The sequence below is a fragment of the Tinamus guttatus genome, unplaced genomic scaffold, assembly GCF_059628265.1.
Source record: "Tinamus guttatus ecotype Peru unplaced genomic scaffold, ASM5962826v1 Tinamus_guttatus_pri_ptg000226l, whole genome shotgun sequence".
Taxonomy (NCBI): domain Eukaryota; kingdom Metazoa; phylum Chordata; class Aves; order Tinamiformes; family Tinamidae; genus Tinamus; species Tinamus guttatus.
The window spans coordinates 682,296-701,385 of NW_028288760.1; the positions used below are offsets into that span (position 1 = coordinate 682,296).

Sequence of the window (19,090 nt, forward strand, 5' to 3'; positions counted from 1 at the left end):
CGTGTAATATATACAATATATGTGTAGAATCATATACCCAAAGCCCGATATTCGCCCCCGCCGCGAGCGGGCTGCCGGAGAGGTGAGTTTGTGCCCGGGCGCCCCCCTAATCCGCCCGCGGGCCTGGGCAGCGCGAACGGGGCGCGGGGCGGGAGGGAAGCGCCGCCTCGCTCGCTTGGGGAGGGGAGAGGAGACTCCGCGAAGAGCAAAATAATAATAATAGTAATAACACCAAGAACAGCGGGTTAAATAACGGCGGGGGGCGGGCAGCGGGAAGCGCCTCCCGCCGCGGCTCCTCCCCGGGCCGCAGGTGCGGGGCGGCCGGGCCCGCGGGGATGATGCAGCATCGCGGCCGGGGCGAGCGGCCTCACCGGCCGCCGCGGCCCCGTTGGCGACCGGCGGGTGAAGCGGGTCCCCTTTGTCTGCCCCGGGGTTTGCGAGCGCCGCGCGGAGCCCGTTCGGTGCCGCGTTGTTGTCGGGAGGCCCCTTCGGGAGCCGTCGGGGGCCTCGGGCCGCCGCGGAGGGGGGTTGTCCCGTGCAGCGGGAGCGAGCGGAGGGGCCGTTGGTTTGCAGAGACCCCCCTGTGTTCGTGCGGGTGTTTAATCCCGGGACTGCGCCTTGTAAATCTGCGTCTATCGGAAATCCGTGGAAGCTGCCAGCAGGCAAAAAGCAAAAACACGCCGCTTTTAGCAGCAAAACACAGAAAAGTGTTACAGCGTACGGCAGGGACACTGCTTTTTTGGCAGGAATGTCAGCAACTGAAAGTAGGTTGCAGTTACTGTTTGACTTGTTCTGACGTGTTCCTGGTCTATTTTCCACAGGGCTCCTGGAGAAAGGCAGCCTGACGAGGGACTTGTTTTAAGGTAGGTGCTTTTCCCGTCGCGCTCGGTACGTCCTGACAGAGCGGGGCTCTCTGGCAGCGCCCTCGTTACCAAGCTCCGGGTTTCTTCAGCTACGATGAAGAGCTGTGGGTTGCGGTGAGGCTCTGCTGGCAGCGCTGTGGATTTGAGAGCTGTTTCTGAACCTCCCCTGCTTCAGTCAGTCAGGGCCGAGAGGATAAAAGGACTTTTTTCCTGCTTTATTTCAAAAGAGAAGCTGTAAGTGGGAAGATCAGCAATGCGGGAAAAATTTAAAGCATTTTTAGTTTAAATAGGTGATATGTCCTACAGAATTCAGTAAAACCGTCCGCATCCACAAGGCTGAGCATGGTGCTGAGCATAGCGTGCTCCAGAAACACTTAGCTTAAACTGGCAATGATTAAGGGGCCTGGAGTTAATTTTAAAATATTTTGTTCATTTGACTTTCTGTATCTCCAGGGAATAGATGAGAAATTGAGGAAGAAGGAAGGAAAAGAAAATAACAAAGATGGCCCTTTATTGTTGTTGTTGACTCAGCTGATGCATTTGGGAAAAGGGGGCAGTTTTGATGGAGGGATTTGGAGCCTGAACGTGTCCCAGTTTTGTGCATTAGTCCAGGATACTCTGGCTTTGTTGCTTGTCACACGTAACGTGACATCATTTGGTTTCTCTGTGAAGCTGCCTGAAATTATTCCGTAGTTTAAGCATGTCCTTACAGCTGACCAAGTTCCTTGTTACAACTACAGTTGCTTTCTTTGATACTTGCAGTGACTCCTTCCCCCTCCAGTCTTGCTTTAGTTCACAGTTAGTTCAAAGTGCTGGAAAAATATAGTAACAAAATTCTCGGAGACCTGTGTTCTGCCAAGGCCATGTGCTAGGCAAGCTTTTCAGCTCCTAGGATAACTATTGCTGAAACAACTTGCTTATTGTTATGTTTCCATCAATGACTTGGAGCACGTAACACTGGGAATTCTTTCAAATGTCCTAAAAATGTGAAAACATAAGAGCAGTGAGCACGCTGCTGGAGTTGTTGATAACTTACAGCTCATCAAAAATTTCAACTTTTTTTCTTTCCTTAATGATGTAGGCTTTTTATATCTGCTTAATTTCCAGCCAATAATAATATTTTGGATCCTGGCCTGTATTGTTAATAGATATATATATTTTTTGACAGGCATAGCTGAGTTTCCCTAAACTCTGCTTATGAAGCACAAACTCTTTTTGTCTCCTTCTATTCCTGCAAGCTACTGAGGCGTGTTTACAGTTTTCAAATATGCATAGATCACCATGAAAGTGGTTTTTGTGCTTGTAAGCATGCAGATATGAGAATTATGGGACTCATTGTTAGACATCTATCTTTTTATTGGCAAAATCCCCAGAGACTGAAAATCAATTATCAGTTTTACAGATGTTTTAAGTCTGATTCTCTCCAACCCACGTTCATTTCAAACACTAATCACATTTTTAGTGATAAAGTATCATAGAATCATAGAATGCTTAAGGTTGGAAGGGACCTCTAGAGGTCATCTATCCAACCCCCCCAAAGTAACATCTTAATTAAATGTTGTCTTCGGATCAGCATGGTATAGGTAGTATGGAGTCTCTAGACACCACATGCCAAAATGCTTGTGTCTTGAATGCAGGTCGCTTTGATTCTTAATCTAAGTTTCATGCAGGCAAGCTCATTAGATTTGTATCTCTTTCTTGCTGCACGTTAATGTTTGGCAGCAGGATATAAGTTCCGGTCACCACATTTGTTCTCACATCCTACCTGCTGAGCTGGGGTATAAAACCTAGTTTCCAGGGGGTAAAGTCTAGTTTATCAGCCTGTTTTCAACTTAATATGGTGTGTGCACGGTGTGCAGGACCAGTGAAGCTATGCAAAATGTTCATGAACTAAGGGGAGATTTTTATTTATTGCTTTAGGAGACTTCCTCACTCAAAGATGCTGTTTGATCCAGAGAGTCTGAGGCTTTGAGATTGAGAGACACAGCGTGTCACTGAACTGCTGTTTTCATTTTGAGCTGTGAGTTTACCGTTTGCAGCAAATCCAGCCCTTTGCACACAGAAACTGAGTTGGCAGTTGTACTCAGCTGTGCTCCCAGTCGGTGAGAGCAAATCTGGACATGCAACAGAACTTTCCTTTCCTGTCCCAGAATCTTTCTGCTGCCAAGTGCACCTTGGTGAGAATGGGGGATACCAGAGACATCTGTCCTCACCTGGATTCCATAGGAGAGGTGACTAGGGATGATCTGCTGCTCAAATCTAAGGTACAGGGTGTTTTAGTTGTTACTTCATTCCCTTTTTGCTTTTGTGCATGGCTGTGCATGTTTGTTTTGGGAAGGTGATAATACCTTGCAAGTGTTCCATAAAGGGAGCCTTTGTCAATCCCACCTGGTGTATATTTCCCTCTCATTTTATCCTGCTCAAATGTGTCACTTATCCAACACACTGCAAAGTGTATATTTAATTAGAGGTGTGGTTTTAAGAAAGAAAATGCTCTGAGGTGGTGCTTGGGGAGGTCTTGTAGAGAAGTTTCTCACTCTTGAAGAACTAGATTACTTAAACAAACAAACCTTTGATTGTGATTGCAGGGAACTTGCCAGTCTTGTGGAGCTGTGGGACCAAATCTCTGGGCTTGTCTTCAGGTAAAAATAACTTGATATCTGTGTCCTTGTGTGCAAGGGGATTTTACAGGACATGTGTCTAACAGTTTTTTTGATAGGATTCTGAGAAAAAGCTTCCCTAGATTAAATGCTGATACTGTCAGAACATGCCAAAATGTAGCAGTTCTCATAGGTGATTTCCCTCTGGCAGTCTGAGTGGGAATGTGGTACCGGAGTGCCTGCTGTACCTGTGCTCCTCTCTCTCACTAGGTTGGTTGTCCTTATGTTGGTTGTGGGGAATCCTTTGCTGACCACAGCACACTTCATGCACAGGTGAGCATTTCTCTTAAGGCAGAGAGCGCTGCATTTCCCCCATTACCTAATCCTAATCTGTATTATTCCCATAGTTTTGTACTTCCCTTTGAGTTCAGCTGTCGACCGATCATGTCGTTGTTTCACCTTTTTAGGCCAAAAAGCACAACCTGACTGTGAACCTGACCACTTTCCGGGTCTGGTGCTATGCCTGTGAAAAGGAGGTTTTCCTGGACCAGCGGCTGGCCACGCGCGCCCCGTCGCCGCCAGCCAAATTCACCGACCCGGTGCGTGCGCCTGCCCGCGTGGCCGGGGACGCGGCGCAGGGAGCCTCAGCGTTTTGGTTTACTTGTTGCAGAATCAGCCAAGAGGTTTCCACTATTGTCCAGGCTCTTATTGTGATAGGAAATCTTTCAACTGTGGTCCTTAGTCAGAGAATCAATAGGTTGCCTTATATAGAATCTCCCAGCAAAAAGACTTCCAAATTAAAAAAAAAAAAAAAAAAACAACCAATCAAAAAACCAAGGATATAAAAGTAATCTTTTTAGCCCTTTTCAGAGGGCATCTGTTTCCGGGAGGAACCACAACAGCTGTCATGTCTATTTTCACTGCATGGTCCATCAAATTTTTTTAGTTGTCAGAGTAGAAGCACATGTTCTAGTGACGATGCTGCAGATTTCTGATGCAGCGGAAGCAGGAATGGTCCTATTCCTGCTCCCTTGCAGTGGGGGAGTTAGGGAGAAGGGTAGGTGGTGCAATTGCTCCTTCTCTTCCCGATGTGCTTTCTTTAAGCCTGCTAGATGTGGATATATACAGATAATATCACTTGTACCTCGTCTTTTAGAGCAGGACTCTCACTGACACTCTCTTTCTGTGTGTTTAATCTAGGATTCTCCATTGCCTGCTCACCCTTTGAAAGCTGTTCCAATTGCAGTGGCTGATGAAGCTGAATCTGAATCAGAGGATGATGATTTGAAACCAAGAGGTAACAGAGCAGCCAGCTCATGTGTGGAGAGAGTAGCTCGGCAGTCTGCACAGCCTGCCTTGAGAGGCTGCTAGTTTCAATGAGAACAGAGTGCAGAACCTGCCTAGAAAGGGCCAAATTTCCTCTCCTTTGGGGAGGGCTGTAGAACACAGCAGTTCTGGGAAGTCTTTCACGCCTCTCTTGTTTGTGCTTTAGGCCTTACTGGAATGAAAAATCTTGGGAACTCCTGCTACATGAATGCAGCACTTCAGGCTCTCTCTAACTGGTAGGCATTAGGGCCTTTCAGTAGAGTCTTTATACTAGATTTCACTAAACATCAGAAGTGGCATTTCTGATCTGAGACCTTCCTCATGAGGCATGCAAAGAGAAATGAGCCAGGCTAGGTGCAGAAAAGGAGTACGAAAAGTATGGTGTTTGTTTAGGGCAGTAAAAGTTTTAGAGGAACTGAGTTGTAGGAAACTGAGTAAATGGCTGACTTATGGCTACTGGAAGTAAAATTTCATAATTTCCGTTGTGAGAGAAATGGATTTAACTCATGGGAACACATCACATCTCTTATTTTCCCCAGTGATATAATTCTAACAACCTGTATACTAAAATATTTTGTAGACATCCTGCTGAGAAACTATAGGCTCTCTTCTGTATACTGGGAGCAGATTCAGATCAGCTCTTTCGATCTGAGCAAGTTAGGAATCAGATCTGCATTTAGAATCACTTCCTCAGTTGAAGTATTTTAAGCATGCTTTCAAAAAGTCACGCACTGAAGTTTGGATAAATCCTTAACTAGAACCAGAGGAGAAATTTCTACCCACTGAAGTCTCCTCTTCATTTTCTTTTCCTCTCCTGTAGCCCACCTCTCACACAGTTTTTTCTGGAGTGTGGTGGACTCGTTCGCACTGATAAGAAACCAGCACTGTGCAAAAGTTATCAGAAGTTGGTGTCTGAGGTCTGGCATAAGAAACGGTGAGTGGTTACCCCCACCTAACCCAGCAGGTTCTGTCCTGCTGCTGGTTCTGAATGTGGCATCAGCTACGAGGGGCCTTGAGCTTCAGTGCTAAGAGCAGTCAGTTCAGATCCTACACAGAGGGTATTGCAAGGATCTCTAAAAGATCCTGTGTCCTGTCACTGGTGATAAAGTGGGCATATTGATGTCCATGATCAAAGGAATGCATTTTTAATGTTAATGCTTTAGAAGGGAAGAGATTTGCTTAACACATGGGAACACATGGCTTTTCTATTGGCAGGGAAGAAAATGGTGGGGTAAGGGATTACTCTTGGCTATTTCTGGGCATGTTCCATGCACTGACCAGCACTTAATAACACTATTTTTGATTAGCAGAGGGATTGAGAATTTGGATGAAAAAAGAAGTACACATCTGACACTGACATATTACAAATAAGAGTAGAAATGCAGGTGACCCGGGGACATGTTGGTACTGGTTCAAATTCTAGACCAGCTCAAAGGGTGGTGTAAGATACTGCAGCTCTGTTGAAATCTGAAAATCTGGCCTGCCCGTGCAACTGTAATCAGCTGAAGAGAAATTAAACCAGGTTATCTGTGTGGCACTGCATGCTTTGTGTTAGTTGTTCATAGGGGACAAGTAAGATAAAGAGCAGAAGTAGACTGTCTTTATGGAGCAGATTGGAGGCTTTGAAGCAGTGTAACGTCATATAAATATTGGTTTTGATTTACCTCACTTACTTATCCCTGGCTAGCCCACCCAGATTCTGAGGCAGATACACTGCTGTGAAATCAAGCCAAGTAACTGGTTGCAAAACCCTGCCCTGGGAAGAATCCATCCCTGAGACAATTCACAGCACAGACAAGCTTCAAGGGAAAGATTCTGGCAGGATGCACTGAAGTGCCAGAGAGATGTTTTCTACCTCTCAATTTGTATGTCACTCAGCTGATTAAAAAATACATATATGCCTGGCGTTGCAGGTGCATAATTATCTTCTGCCCTCTTTAAGCAGTTACTGCTCCCTGCTCTGTTGCGTAGCACACAAACTGGCTTCAGGCCTGAGAAGCAAACTAACTTTTTTTCTTTTTGTTTTTTTTTTGTTTGTTTGTTTTTTGTGTTTTTTTTTTTGTATCTAAACAGCCCGAGTTATGTTGTTCCAAGCAGTCTATCTCATGGAATTAAGCTTGTCAACCCCATGTTCCGAGGCTATGCACAGCAGGTGGGGCCTCAACAAAACCACTCCATTATGCCGAGGATGGTGGGGGTTTTCCTTCCTGCGACAGTGGTGCTTGTGTTTGGAAACAGGAGTCAATATATCTTTCTATGTCTGTTTTCTCACCCATAAAATTATGATGGTGACCTCCTTATAAAGAGCTTTGAAATGTATTGATATGTGCTATATGAGTTAGGTGTTATTTATTTAAATGAGAGCTGGGAAACCTGGATAAATCTGTACTAAAATGTTAAAAATATGAGTGTTCTTTATTCATTTGTGGGGGAATTACAGCATTCAAAGATAGTATCTTTGTTTTCTTTGAAGCTTTTTTTAATCTGCAGTCTCTAGCATTTGTTCTTTAGAATAAAAAGTAAACATCAAACTGATTGGAAAATTTATAGAAGAAGTGACAGTAGACAGTACATCTAAGCTGTGATACTGATAGCAAGTCAAAACAGTGGATAAAAATAATGATTAATGAAAGAACGTCTGTATTTATCTTTGATACAAAGTACTTTGATTTGGAAAACTGTCATCCATAAAGAGATAAAGTTGAAAGCAAGGCTAAAAGCCAAGGTTCCCTAAAATAACAGAAACATCATAATGAACTGCCTGGAGCTGTCACGGTACCAGGTGGCTTTCCAGCAGGTCCTTTGATGCCACTGTATCAGCTCTTTTAAGTATTGCAAATTTAGGAGCTGTATTCTGAGCATTTAGTCTTTGGGTTTTGGTTCCATTCCTGATTATTCAAGATTTTAATCTGCCCCTTTAAGAGAGGGATCATGAGTAGAAGACAGTGTTTTATGTATTCTGTGGATAAGGATCTGCTGTCTTCATTAGGTGTCTCCTGTCCTCTCGTCTCTTCCCAGATAAACTAGCTCATGGTTTGCACCTTGTAGCTGCTCGCCAGCTTTTTGATGTTTTCCTCCTGAGTGTGAAAAGTGGCTCTTTCCTCACTAGAGCTAAAGCTGTTGGCTGAGGAGACAGGCTTAGGCTTGTGGGTGCATCTGCAGGGTACCCCGCTTTGGAGGGGGCTCCTTGTGGTACCCCTTTGGAGGGGGCTAACTTTTGTGGACAGCACTGAAAGAGGCTGTGAATGGACCTTTCTCTGTTCTTTTGCCCCTTTCCCACTTCTAGGTGGACTCTAACTAATGCGAAATTGCTCCTGGTTTTCAGGACACTCAGGAGTTCCTGCGCTGCCTGATGGACCAGCTCCACGAGGAGCTAAAGGAGCCGATTGTCGCCGAGACCAGGGATTTGGACCCTGGTGACCAGGACGACAAGCGGGAGGGCGACCGCAGTCCTTCGGAGGACGAGTTCCTCTCCTGCGACTCCAGCAGTGACAGGGGCGAAGGGGACGCCCAGAGCCGGAGCACCGGGGGCTCCCTGGGAGAGACGGAGCTGTTGATCCAGGATGAAGCTGGAAGAGGCATCTCCGAGAAGGAGCGGATGAAGGACCGCAAGTTCTCCTGCGGCCACCGGCGCAGCAACTCCGAGCAGGTGGATGAGGATGCAGATGTTGACACTACCATGATGCCCGTTGAGGGTAGAGCATCCCCTGAGATGCTCCCTGCTCCTCGTCCTGCCAGCCCTTGTAGGACGCCAGGTATAAACCTCTTCCCGTTGTGTTATTTGTGAGAAGATGTTCTCTTCTTACAGTAAGGTAGCACAGTAAAGCAGTGGTAAACACTGCATAGTATGACTGTGTTTCTCTGAGTTTCAAAAAAAGAGTTTCTATCCACAGTATTTCTAGCCATAGTTCTGCCTTTGTGCAAAACTGCTATTGTAAGAAAACATAACTGAACTGGAAAGGTGTTTGGCCAGGCTAACTTGCAATGGAGCTGAATGAGGGCTATATCTAAAGGCAGTGAAAGCTGCCTGTCTTGAACCTTCAGACATTGTATTCGTGCCCATTTCTGATTTAAGAAAGGGGTTTAAAATGTGTACCTTGCTTTAGGTGATAGGCTGGCCTTGCAAAAAAACCATTGGATGTGAAAGAGAAGTCCAAGAAGCTATTTGTTAATGTTGGGCTGTGATCCTTGTGCAGAGAGCAGGGAGATGCACGGTTTGTGTGTTGGGTTTTGTTTATTTTTTGCATTAGGGAAAAGAGCAGCAGTTAAGATGTAGGTGTGGAGTCACCTCCAGCTGAACATGCCCGATCTTTCAACACTTCTTTATGCAAGAGTCTTACTGTGCCAACTGGCACTAAAGACAGCCGTGCTGTTTATGTGGATTAAGGATACAGGAGCAAGCTGTAAAACCTAATTAGTCACAAGTGTGACAAAAATGGTGATTTGTTTTTTAAATATAATTATTAGCAGTTCAGTGTAGCTCTGCATCCCTTGTGCTGATGGGGCTGGGTGTGACAGCCCTTGTGCTGCTGGGGCTGTCGTCTGCCAGTGTGTGCAAATGGGACAGATAGTAGGTACTGAGCTGCGCTGCACGAGGCTTCGTGCTAGAGCTGGCTGCAATGGGCTGTGCTTGCATAACTGGCACTTGCAGCAGTGCTTTTTCCCTCTCCGTTTCCCAAGCAGAGCCCGACAACGACGCCTACGTGCGCTGCTCCTCCCGGCCCTGCAGCCCGGTCCATCACGAGGTGCACTCCAAGCTCTCCAGCAGCCCCCCTCGCTCCAGTCCCGCCAGGCTTGGGCCTTCCTATGTGCTCAAGAAAGGTAGGACAAAGGTGCCTGCTGTGTGCTGGGGTGGATGTGGAGGAGGAGGTGTGAGTTTGCAGGAGAGAGAATGAACCCGTTGTGATCCTTGCCTGGCAGCTGTAAGAAAGGCTGATTCCCCTGGACATCAGTGCTTTCTAAAATAGTGTTATGCAAAGAATCTAGTAAACCTGCAGCTGAAGTCAGGTTCTACACACAACAGACACTCTAGTGTGCTCATATCTTGGAGTCTGAAATTACTTCCTCGCTACGTCTGTGCGCTTTGTTACTAATAAAATAGCTCTGAAGTTCCAAGTATAATCTCTGTCCCTTTGTGGAATCTTGCACTGTGCGTGTCTAGGGACTGTAAATGATGTTACTGGGAGTCTCCAGCCTCCTAGATCTTTTGGGCTCACAATAATAGAATGAGGCTAAAAAATGTCAGTCCAGTGCTGGGAGTGTTGTTAGGCTTCTGTTACTGTTAAATTGCTCTTTTCATCCCAAGCAAACTGGAGAGCTAAGTCCTCCTTGCACGGCCCGCGGACACGGTGACGTGAGCTGATACCACTACAGCTGTGCAATAAGCAGCTTTCTTTCCTAAACTGTGCACTAGCCCCTTGGCTGAGGTCAGCGCAGCCACAGATGTTCTGGCCTGATAAAAAGCCCTGTCTGTGCGTGTGTGCATAGGAAGGAGGGCTTGTTATTGAACAAAACAGTCGTGTTCAGCCAGTTCTTGGCTGAGAGTCTTCCCAGCATAAGATGTCTGGGATACACGGGGTAAATGCCAGAAAGGAAGGGACAAAGTACAGAAGCAGGTGAGGGGGGAGAGGCAGCAAAGTGTAACGCTCAGAAGAACATGGTGCAGGGCTTCAAAAATGCAGGGAATCTGTGACAGAATGAGGCTTTTAAATGTAAAGTAAGAGGATGGAGCTGAGATTTCCAGAAATGCAATTTCTGCCCACTGAGAGCTGCTACGTTTGTGCTGGTTCAGTTGGCTGCTCCCTTCCTGGTGCCACCTGCAGCAGCACGGTTCCCTGTGTCAGTTCATGATGGGCTCCCTGGTCCGTTGGCGTGAGCGGTGTCTGCCATGTGGCTGCACGGCTGCTGGGACAGGAGATCTGCAGCAGGTGCTCCGAGGTGATGGAGCTTCCCTGTCTCTCTCTCAGCCCAGATACAGGCTTCTGGGAAGAAGAAGAAGGAGCTTCGTTATCGCAGTGTGATCTCTGACATCTTCGATGGCTCCATTCTCAGCCTGGTGCAGTGCCTCACGTGTGACAGAGTGAGTCTCCTCATGGTTGTCAGTCACAGAGCACGACCTTGCAGCTGTTAGATCTCCGCTTGGGAGATGGCACTGCTATTCCCAAGCACTGGGGGAGGCAGTGCACTTGCTAAAATGACTGTAGGTGGGTGGCAGGTAAGGTGTGAGAAGCCCACCAAGAAATAATCTGTCTCTGCAGGGGCCTGTTTGCTTGTCTGTGTTACTGAGCTGGCCATGCAGTGTCACATTTGTATTAGAAAACTGATTCCCACACTGAAAAAAAAAATATAAAAAGTCCTCTTGCCAACCTGCCAGGCCTCTTCCTCTTGGATATTTCCAGGTTTCTACGACAGTGGAGACATTCCAGGACCTGTCGCTCCCAATCCCTGGAAAGGAGGACTTGGCCAAGCTGCACTCTGCCATCTACCAAAACGTGCCACCTAAAACAGGAGCGTGTGGTGACAACTACGCCTCGCAGGGCTGGATTGCCTTCATCATGGAGTATATCCGGAGGTGCGTGGCCTGTGCAGGGCCTTTTCCCCCCGGGGTTTGCCCTGTCACGGCTGGAGGGGAGAGCAGGAATGTGAGTCGTAGCTGTCCCTGAGAGGAGGGCAGATCTCACAGGGCTGTTTTGTCCTTTTCACATAAACCAGCTGCTGATGTTCATGTTCCTTCATTCCCCCTGGGACCTCTTGTGCAGCTGATAATCCCTCACTTATATCTGCCCTCCAAAGCAGTTGAATTGCCATCATAGTTTGCCAAATTGTTTCCAGTTTCTGCAATCCCAGTAGGAACCTCAGCTGAGGAGAAGTTGTTCCTTCCTCTGCACCTCTGGAGACTGTCATGAGACTAGAAAGCTAACTTGGTACCTACAAGCTTGAAGGAATCTAAACCATTTGGGATTTTATAAGCCAAAGTGTCCCGATAGTTTATGTATAATTCTTTCAATCCCCTCTCTCCTGCAGATTCGTGGTGTCCTGTATCCCTAGCTGGTTTTGGGGTCCTGTTGTGACGCTGGAGGATTGTCTTGCTGCCTTTTTTGCAGCAGATGAACTGAAGGGTGAGTTAGCTTCAGTGGCAACTGAAAGCATGAAACAAGAAAGAATGATGGAAAAAGGTCTCACATGTGCACTGTGGAGGTGGATTTAATCTGGAAAGCCTGTCTCTGTTTCAGTAGGAGACTGGCAGCACCAAACCTTGTAGTTCACCTTCTCTGGGCAGAAATGAGTTCTGCCATCTGCTCAAGGGTGCTTCTTTTTTATTATGAATTAAGAGTGTCTATCCATTTTTTAAATTCTGAAGGACCTTAACCATCTGGGGTATACACTTGGATGGTTCTGTGCTGTTCTGCTGGCTGACTGCATTCTCATTGTGTCTTTGCTTACTGAGAGTGCTCGTTTGATCCCTTGCCCTGGCTTCCCCAAGAGGCCACTCAACTCAGCCCCCACCCAGCCTGGGGAAGCCATCGTTGCCAGAGTCGGGGTTTGGTAACTGCCTAATGGCTCTTTTTATTTCGTCTGCAGGGGACAACATGTACAGCTGTGAACGGTGTAAAAAGTAAGTCTGCATTATCTCTACTGTGCCATATTTGTGCAATGTCATTTCTCTGTCCAGCTGTCAAACACTTTGCTATGCCTTCTGCCTGCGTGTTTCTGCTAACTGGCATGTAAAATCTGCCCTGCCTTAGGCTGGAGTTCTGATCTTCACATATCTCTGATGTCAGGTAGGAGACGTGCTGGCTGTGGGAAAGGAGAGAAGGGGCCTGAGTGGGGATGTGGCTTGGCAAAAAATGGGGCTATTGTATTAGAAAGAAGAGGCCCGACAGACTGCTCGTGCTGTGCTTTATTTGATACTGCGAAGAGCCTGAATTTGTTGCTGATGAAAATCAGGATTTGTCTCGGATTGCAGAGCAAGCAAGACTGGACACAGACCTCAGGCAGAGAGTGGCTTTGCCTTTTGGCATCTGTTTCCTCTAGGGATTTCTCACAGTTATTTTCTCTTTCTCCCTCAGGCTGCGGAATGGAGTGAAGTACTGCAAAGTCCTGCGGCTGCCAGAGGTGAGTAAAAGCAGCCTGTTTCCTAGTTTTCTCGCAGCTGCTGCTGTCTGAGGAGGTAAGGAGGCTAGAGGTAGAATGGAAATAGCAGTCTGTTTTGGTAGCAATGTCCTTTTCGTAGACCAAAAGAGATTTCTAAGCTGATGAACCAGCAGGACTTGTGACTACAGAGTAAAGAACCCTTGCAACGAGAAGAGAACACACAGAGATGCTGGTGCATCAGAGCACCCATCAGCAACCCTGAATTTTGCTCTCTGTTCTCTGCCCTTTTAGATTCTTTGCATCCACTTGAAGCGGTTCCGGCATGAGGTCATGTATTCCTTCAAGATCAACAGTCACGTCTCCTTCCCCTTGGAAGGGCTGGATCTGCGACCTTTCCTAGCCAAGGAGTGTGTGTCTCAGATCACCACCTACGATCTCCTGTCGGTCATCTGCCACCACGGCACGGCAGGCAGTAAGTCCTTCCTGGCAGCAGGTGCCCAAGGCGATTGTGGCACAGAGGAGTATGAGAAGAGAAGGGTGCTTCCGGGCTCGCCAGCATCATTCTGGGGTGAAGAAGGCTCTCTGCTTTCAAGGCCCTCTCTCCCATTCCCAGGCTTGCTCAACCTCTGCCTCTTGGATCTGAGCAGCTTTTGACAGATTCCTTGCAGCTATTTCAGCCGTGCTGTTAGGTTGGCTCAGACCCTTTCCCAGGACTCGTGCTCATTAAAGAAACCCTTTCCAAGGAGCGCAGGTTGGGGTGACAGTGCCAGGATCCCCCTCTTCTGTAAAGCTTGCCTTAACGGGAATTTTGCCCCTCTTGCTTTTCCTCCTTCCTCTGCCAGCAGCTCATGGCTTAGCTTTGCTGCTGACATTATCCCAGGCCTGACTCCTGTGCGTGCTGTGTTGCGTTTCCTCTGTTGCAGGTGGGCATTACATAGCCTACTGCCAGAATGTCATCAACGGCCAGTGGTACGAGTTCGATGACCAGTACGTCACTGAAGTCCATGAGACCGTGGTGCAGAATGCAGAAGCCTATGTCTTGTTCTACAGGTGAGCTGTGCCCGGGATGCTGCAGTCCCTTGCTGGTGGCAGGATACCTGGAAATGTCTTTGGAAAACTAAAATTTCAAGGATTGCTTCATTTTCTCTTCCCTACTGAAGGAAAAGCAGCGAAGAGGCCGTGCGGGAACGTCAGAAAGTTGTGTCCCTTGCCAGCATGAAGGAGCACAGTTTGCTTCAGTTCTACATCTCTCGGGAGTGGCTCAATAAATTCAACACCTTTGCTGAGCCTGGTCCTATCACCAATCACACCTTCCTGTGCTCTCATGGAGGTAAGGCACGAGGCACGGCTGCCTTCCAGCTGCACCCTGCTACCGACTCCTGTGTTAACAAATACAGGGGGAGGATGAAATCTCCACCTCTCGTCCTGGCAGAAACTGCAGCTTGCTCAGGGGGAGATAAGACAATTACCCCATTGTCCTGCTGATCAGAGGCCCAGGGGGATGTGTAGTGCTGGGAAATGACCATTTTCAGTTCTCTGGTTGTTTTTAAAAACAAAGCTGTGGAAAGCAGATAAGGCAGCATTTATCTGTGTTACCTTATCAGTGAGGTTGGCCTCCAGTATTTGTTTGGAGAATGGAGCACGTGCTACTGAAGAGAGCTGATATCAGACACGTTTTACTGTTCTGCTTCTTGATTTTTTTCATGCTGGGAAACCCTCCTGTGTTTATAAATCTCCATTGGAAAATGAAGCATTTGACTAGAAATTGAGGCCACTAATTAAGAAACTTCCCAAATTAATTAACTCTTGACATCTTACTTCAACAGAGGAAGCAAATTCCAGAATCGGGAAGCTTTCACTGGGAAAGAGGTGCCTTTTTGCTATTTGTGTCTTTATCTGGCAATGAGAAGTTTCCTGGTTAACTCTATTGCTTTTCATTCACAGGAATCCCTCCCAATAAATACCATTACATTGATGACCTGGTGGTGATTCTACCCCAGAATGTGTGGGAATATCTCTACAACAGGTGAGGATGTCCATTCTGTCCCCTCTCCCACCGTGTTCTTTGTAACTAGACTAGTCTGCCCTCCTGGCATCTTCCCGACTCAGCCTTGACCAAGGTGGGAATCCTTCCCATGGCACCTGATAAGTGTGTGGGCAGGCCAACGTGGTATTGATGGGGCCTCCTAACTTAGACCAAAGTGAGCTGTATCAGTGCCATGTTCCTGAGCAATATCGCTGTGGCCCTTGCTGGGTAGAATAAACTCAATCTCATTCAGAAAACAGCCCCTCCTTACTTGGATCAAGATAAAAATCCACGTGTGTAGGATGCAGGGTTGGGAAACCCTTCCATTGCGCCGCAGTTCTCCATTGCCTTCCCTCCTCGTGGGCTCAGGTTCGGCGGGGGCCCTGCTGTGAACCATCTGTACGTGTGCTCCATCTGCCAAGTGGAGATCGAAGCACTCGCCAAGCGCAGGAGGATCGAGATCGACACCTTCATCAAGGTTTGGGTGGGAAGGAGCTGGAGGTGGAAATGGGAGACCTTATCACAGACATGTAGTGGAAAACTTGGCCCCTGCCCTCTGGAATATGCTCTGCAGCATGGCCAGGACTGGGGGTCCCCGTGCTAACGGAATGGAGAGGGGCAGCTGGGACATGGGGATGCTGTGTGTAGCTGCATGGAAACATGGAGTTTGAAACCTCCCTGGTCTCCTGCCTGCCCTAGTAAGCAGGAACAGCTTGTGAGGAAGACGGTGGGATTACAGGGGTGAGTTTGAAGAGCAGCAGGGCTGCTGCACAATTAATGGAAGGGTCCCCCCCTGATCACAGCAGTGACTCAATCCTTCCCTCCTCTCTCTGCTCTCCCAGCTGAACAAGGCTTTCCAGGCAGAGGAGTCTCCGAGTGTCATCTATTGCATTAGCATGCAGTGGTTCCGCGAGTGGGAAGCCTTTGTCAAGGGGAAGGATAATGGTAAGAAACCCGAGACCTCTGGAGCCCATCCAGATGGTGAGAGGTGGGATGGAAATATGGAGGTTACTTGCTGGCTGCACGTTGCACCTGCCTGGTTCAGTCTGAGGCTGAGTGGAGCTCAGTGAGCAGCCCCTCAGACTGCCAGCAGGTCCCTAAGGGCAAGGCAGGGAGAACAAGAGGTCTAAGCAAGGAAATAAGCTGAACCTGGTGGAAATGGAGCCTGGCAGGACGCAGCACTTGGGTGTCAGGTCTCATTGCTGAGCAGCTTCTTGCTGCATAAATGCACAGGCAGGGCCAGCATCAGCAGTAACAACATCAGCCTTTGGTTTCTCAGTTCCTGTGTAATGGAAGTGGATGTCTTTACTCTGGAGGGTGAGGACTTGACTGCTCCAGATTCCCCTGAGTCCTGCTGCTGTTCTTAGTGCCTTCCCTGATGGGTCAGAGTTCCCTATTTGGAAATTCCTTTGATGTAGGGTTCTGTGTTTAATATCCCTTTCTGTTACTAGAGCCCTCCATACCTGATGGCAGGGTATTGACTCTACATATTGTTAGTATTAACATTGGGTTTTTCTCCATGAATGATGCCTTCCCCCCACACTAAAGCCCCCTGAACTTTAATATTCCTCTAATGTGAGCACTATACAGTCCAGCAAAAGCTTCTCCATAGTCTTCACTGGCTCTGCTGTCTCTGTGACAGATGGCCACAAGATGAGTGTGAGTAGAATGGTTTTCTGACATGTTTGGTCTCCTCTTGCAGAGCCTCCTGGACCCATAGACAACAGCAAGATTGCACTTACAAAAGCAGGTGGCCACGTGCAAGTTAAGCAGGGTAAGGCTTGTCGTGTTTGCTAACTTTGAGCTTCTGTTCCTAAAATATCCATCTGTCCATCATGAAGTGGGAACACAGCAAGATGGTTTTGCAGAGGATGACAGTTCTCTGCACTGGGACTGCCCTGGCCACCTCAGCATTCCGTTTGGCAGCTCCTGCACGACCCACTTGCTGCTGTGTCCCACTACAGTAAAACCTGCAGGCCCCCACGTGCTGCTGGTGCTGTTCCCTAAGGCCTTCCTACCATTTTCATTGTTGTCTTTCTGTTGCTCTGACTTCAGCATCTGCTGAACATATATAATATATTTAATATATACATGTAGGCCCCTTGGGCTGCCAGACTCGCTCAGGGGGCAGGCAGACCCTCGTGTGTGGGGGCTGCTCCTGCTCTGCTTTTGTGGAGAATGAAGATGTGGCTGCAGCAGGAACCCAGGAGAGCCCCCGAACTGCCGCGGAGCCTCGGTGGCTTCAGCAGCAGGTGGCACTGCAGAGGGCTGGCCAGGGCCACTGTCCCTGCCCGTGCCTGTTGCAGAGCTGCCCCTTGAGTGGGGTGGGTGGATTTGGGCAGTGCAGGTCCCACTCCTGCCTTCCAGGCTGCCACTACTCCTGGTGCTGGGCCCAAGCAGGGAGACGTGGCAGGAGAGGATGTCCCCTGTGCTGTGACAGACAAGCCCTTCCAAATTGTGGCTGCACAGAGCAAGCACCTGCACCTGGGGCCCAGCCGCATGCCTGATTACTGCTCTTATCCTCTCCAGGCGCTGACTATGGGCAGATTTCTGAGGAGACATGGATCTATTTAAGCACGCTCTACGGAGGGGGCCCAGAAATCGCTATCAGGCAGAACGTGGCCCAGGCCCAGGAGCTGGAGAACCTCCACGGGGAGCAGAAGATCGAGGCGGAGACGCGGGCCGTGTGAGCGGGACGGGACGGGGCGGGAAGGTACGGACGAGCACGGCCGCGCGGGGCTGCAAGGCTGGGCAAGCTGCAGGGCTCAGACCTCTTCCTCGGAGCGGTGCTCAGGTGTGTGCAGTGCCACTGTCGCTGCTGGGGAAGGCAGCGACCTCCACCATCCTTTCACGGGGTTTTGAATATAGGTACAGTGCTGGAAAAGCCTGGGAGAAAGCGACTTTCTGTAGTTCATCTGTGCAGCCCCGGTGGATAAAGCCATGCTGGGGAGGCTGCAGCCAGACTTCACTAGGAAATAATTTGACTTAATCCCTCTCCCTTCAGTTTGCTTACAAGAAGCCAGCACTCCCAGCCTGTCCCCAGTGAACTGAATCTCTGCTCCTTTGCAGGTTGTTTGTGGCACTTTTTTTTCCTTTTTTTTTTTTTTCTAATTCAATGTATAAAGATAATGAAGCGTTATTTATGTTTCTAGTTCGCAATGTTGTAACTAGAGAAACCTGTTTATCTGAAGCTGACTAAAGCCACAAGGTCTCCAGATAGTTTCATGCTGGTGGTGCGCGGCTGGTACAGCTTCCTAGTTTTGCTCCTTATCTAATTCTTGCAACTTCAGTTGCAACTATGAAATCTTGAAAGAGGCTTTTCCCCCTGCCACCAGCCATAGCTACATCTTCATGGTCCTGCAGAGCTCTTTCCTCCTTGTGTCTCTTATCAGACATTCAGCACGTTTCCAGAGAACAAAGCAGCAAGACAAAGTTCTCCTTCATGAGGTGCTGCTTCCTCTAAAGCTCCCAGCTTTGTAGATAGGGATGCAGCCTTCTAGGTGTTAATCTCACCGGGGTGGCACATGAGCAGCTTAACTGTTAGGTGGGCTGACGTAGCAGAGCTGGACACAAGGCAGCCCCAGGGCCGGCTTTAGGGCTCCTGTTCTGGCTCCTGTGGAATTCCCCCTTCTGCTTGTGCAGACCCCAGGCTGGGCAGGACCCTGTGTAAGGCCAGAGCCGTCTCCACCCCATTTGAGAGCAGCAAGGGGTGCGTGAGGGGTGAGGAGGACCCCTTGGTTTCCCCAGAGCCTAGATGGAGAGGTCCCCTCTGGACAGAGCAGGGATTCAGCACTGGGAAGGTGCCCAGCTGAGCAGGCCTTGGGCTCTTGAAGCGGCCTCTCAGCCTTGTTTTCTGCAAACAAGCCCCCGTGTGTGCTGAGCTCCTTCCAGCTTCTCAACACAGATCTTGTTTGTGTACACAGTGGCTCATTTAATGAAAAGAAATAACTTGCTCCCCGATCTACTGCTGCTGTAGCCACAGAGCATCCCATTAACAGGCAGAGGAGAGAGGAATGAAGATGAAAAAGGCTCAATGCTGCTTTTCTCAGTAGAGCAATTCAAAACTCTTGGTTCAGCCAGAAGCCTGTAAGGCGATAGCTCATTCCATGTGATTTTGCAAACCCTTGAGTGAGATGTGATGGAAAGATAGCAAGGCAAAGCTGGCAGGGCAGTGGTAGCCT

General features: G+C 48.3%; 1 protein-coding gene across 2 annotated transcripts; it reads left to right on the forward strand.

Annotated features, from left to right (window-relative positions):
- The first annotated feature begins 30 nt into the window (after positions 1-30).
- On the forward strand, positions 31-17,622 carry USP20 (ubiquitin specific peptidase 20). 2 transcript variants are annotated; one of them, XM_088525245.1, is made up of 26 exons: positions 31-82; positions 822-863; positions 2,784-2,883; positions 3,014-3,127; positions 3,452-3,505; positions 3,734-3,796; positions 3,931-4,062; positions 4,664-4,760; positions 4,956-5,025; positions 5,610-5,723; positions 6,863-6,941; positions 8,115-8,544; positions 9,473-9,610; positions 10,756-10,868; positions 11,188-11,360; positions 11,813-11,907; positions 12,371-12,404; positions 12,859-12,904; positions 13,175-13,355; positions 13,807-13,933; positions 14,044-14,213; positions 14,828-14,909; positions 15,279-15,387; positions 15,752-15,854; positions 16,612-16,683; positions 17,439-17,622. In XM_088525245.1, exons 4-26 carry the CDS (start codon positions 3,047-3,049, stop codon positions 17,597-17,599), a joined length of 2,724 nt encoding a protein of 907 aa, XP_088381371.1. In that variant the 5' UTR covers positions 31-82; positions 822-863; positions 2,784-2,883; positions 3,014-3,046; the 3' UTR covers positions 17,600-17,622. The 2 variants fall into 2 exon arrangements, with proteins under 2 accessions (XP_088381371.1, XP_088381372.1); XM_088525246.1 differs by lacking the exons at positions 31-82; positions 2,784-2,883 and having other exon boundaries at positions 742-863.
- Positions 17,623-19,090: the final 1,468 nt, after the last annotated feature.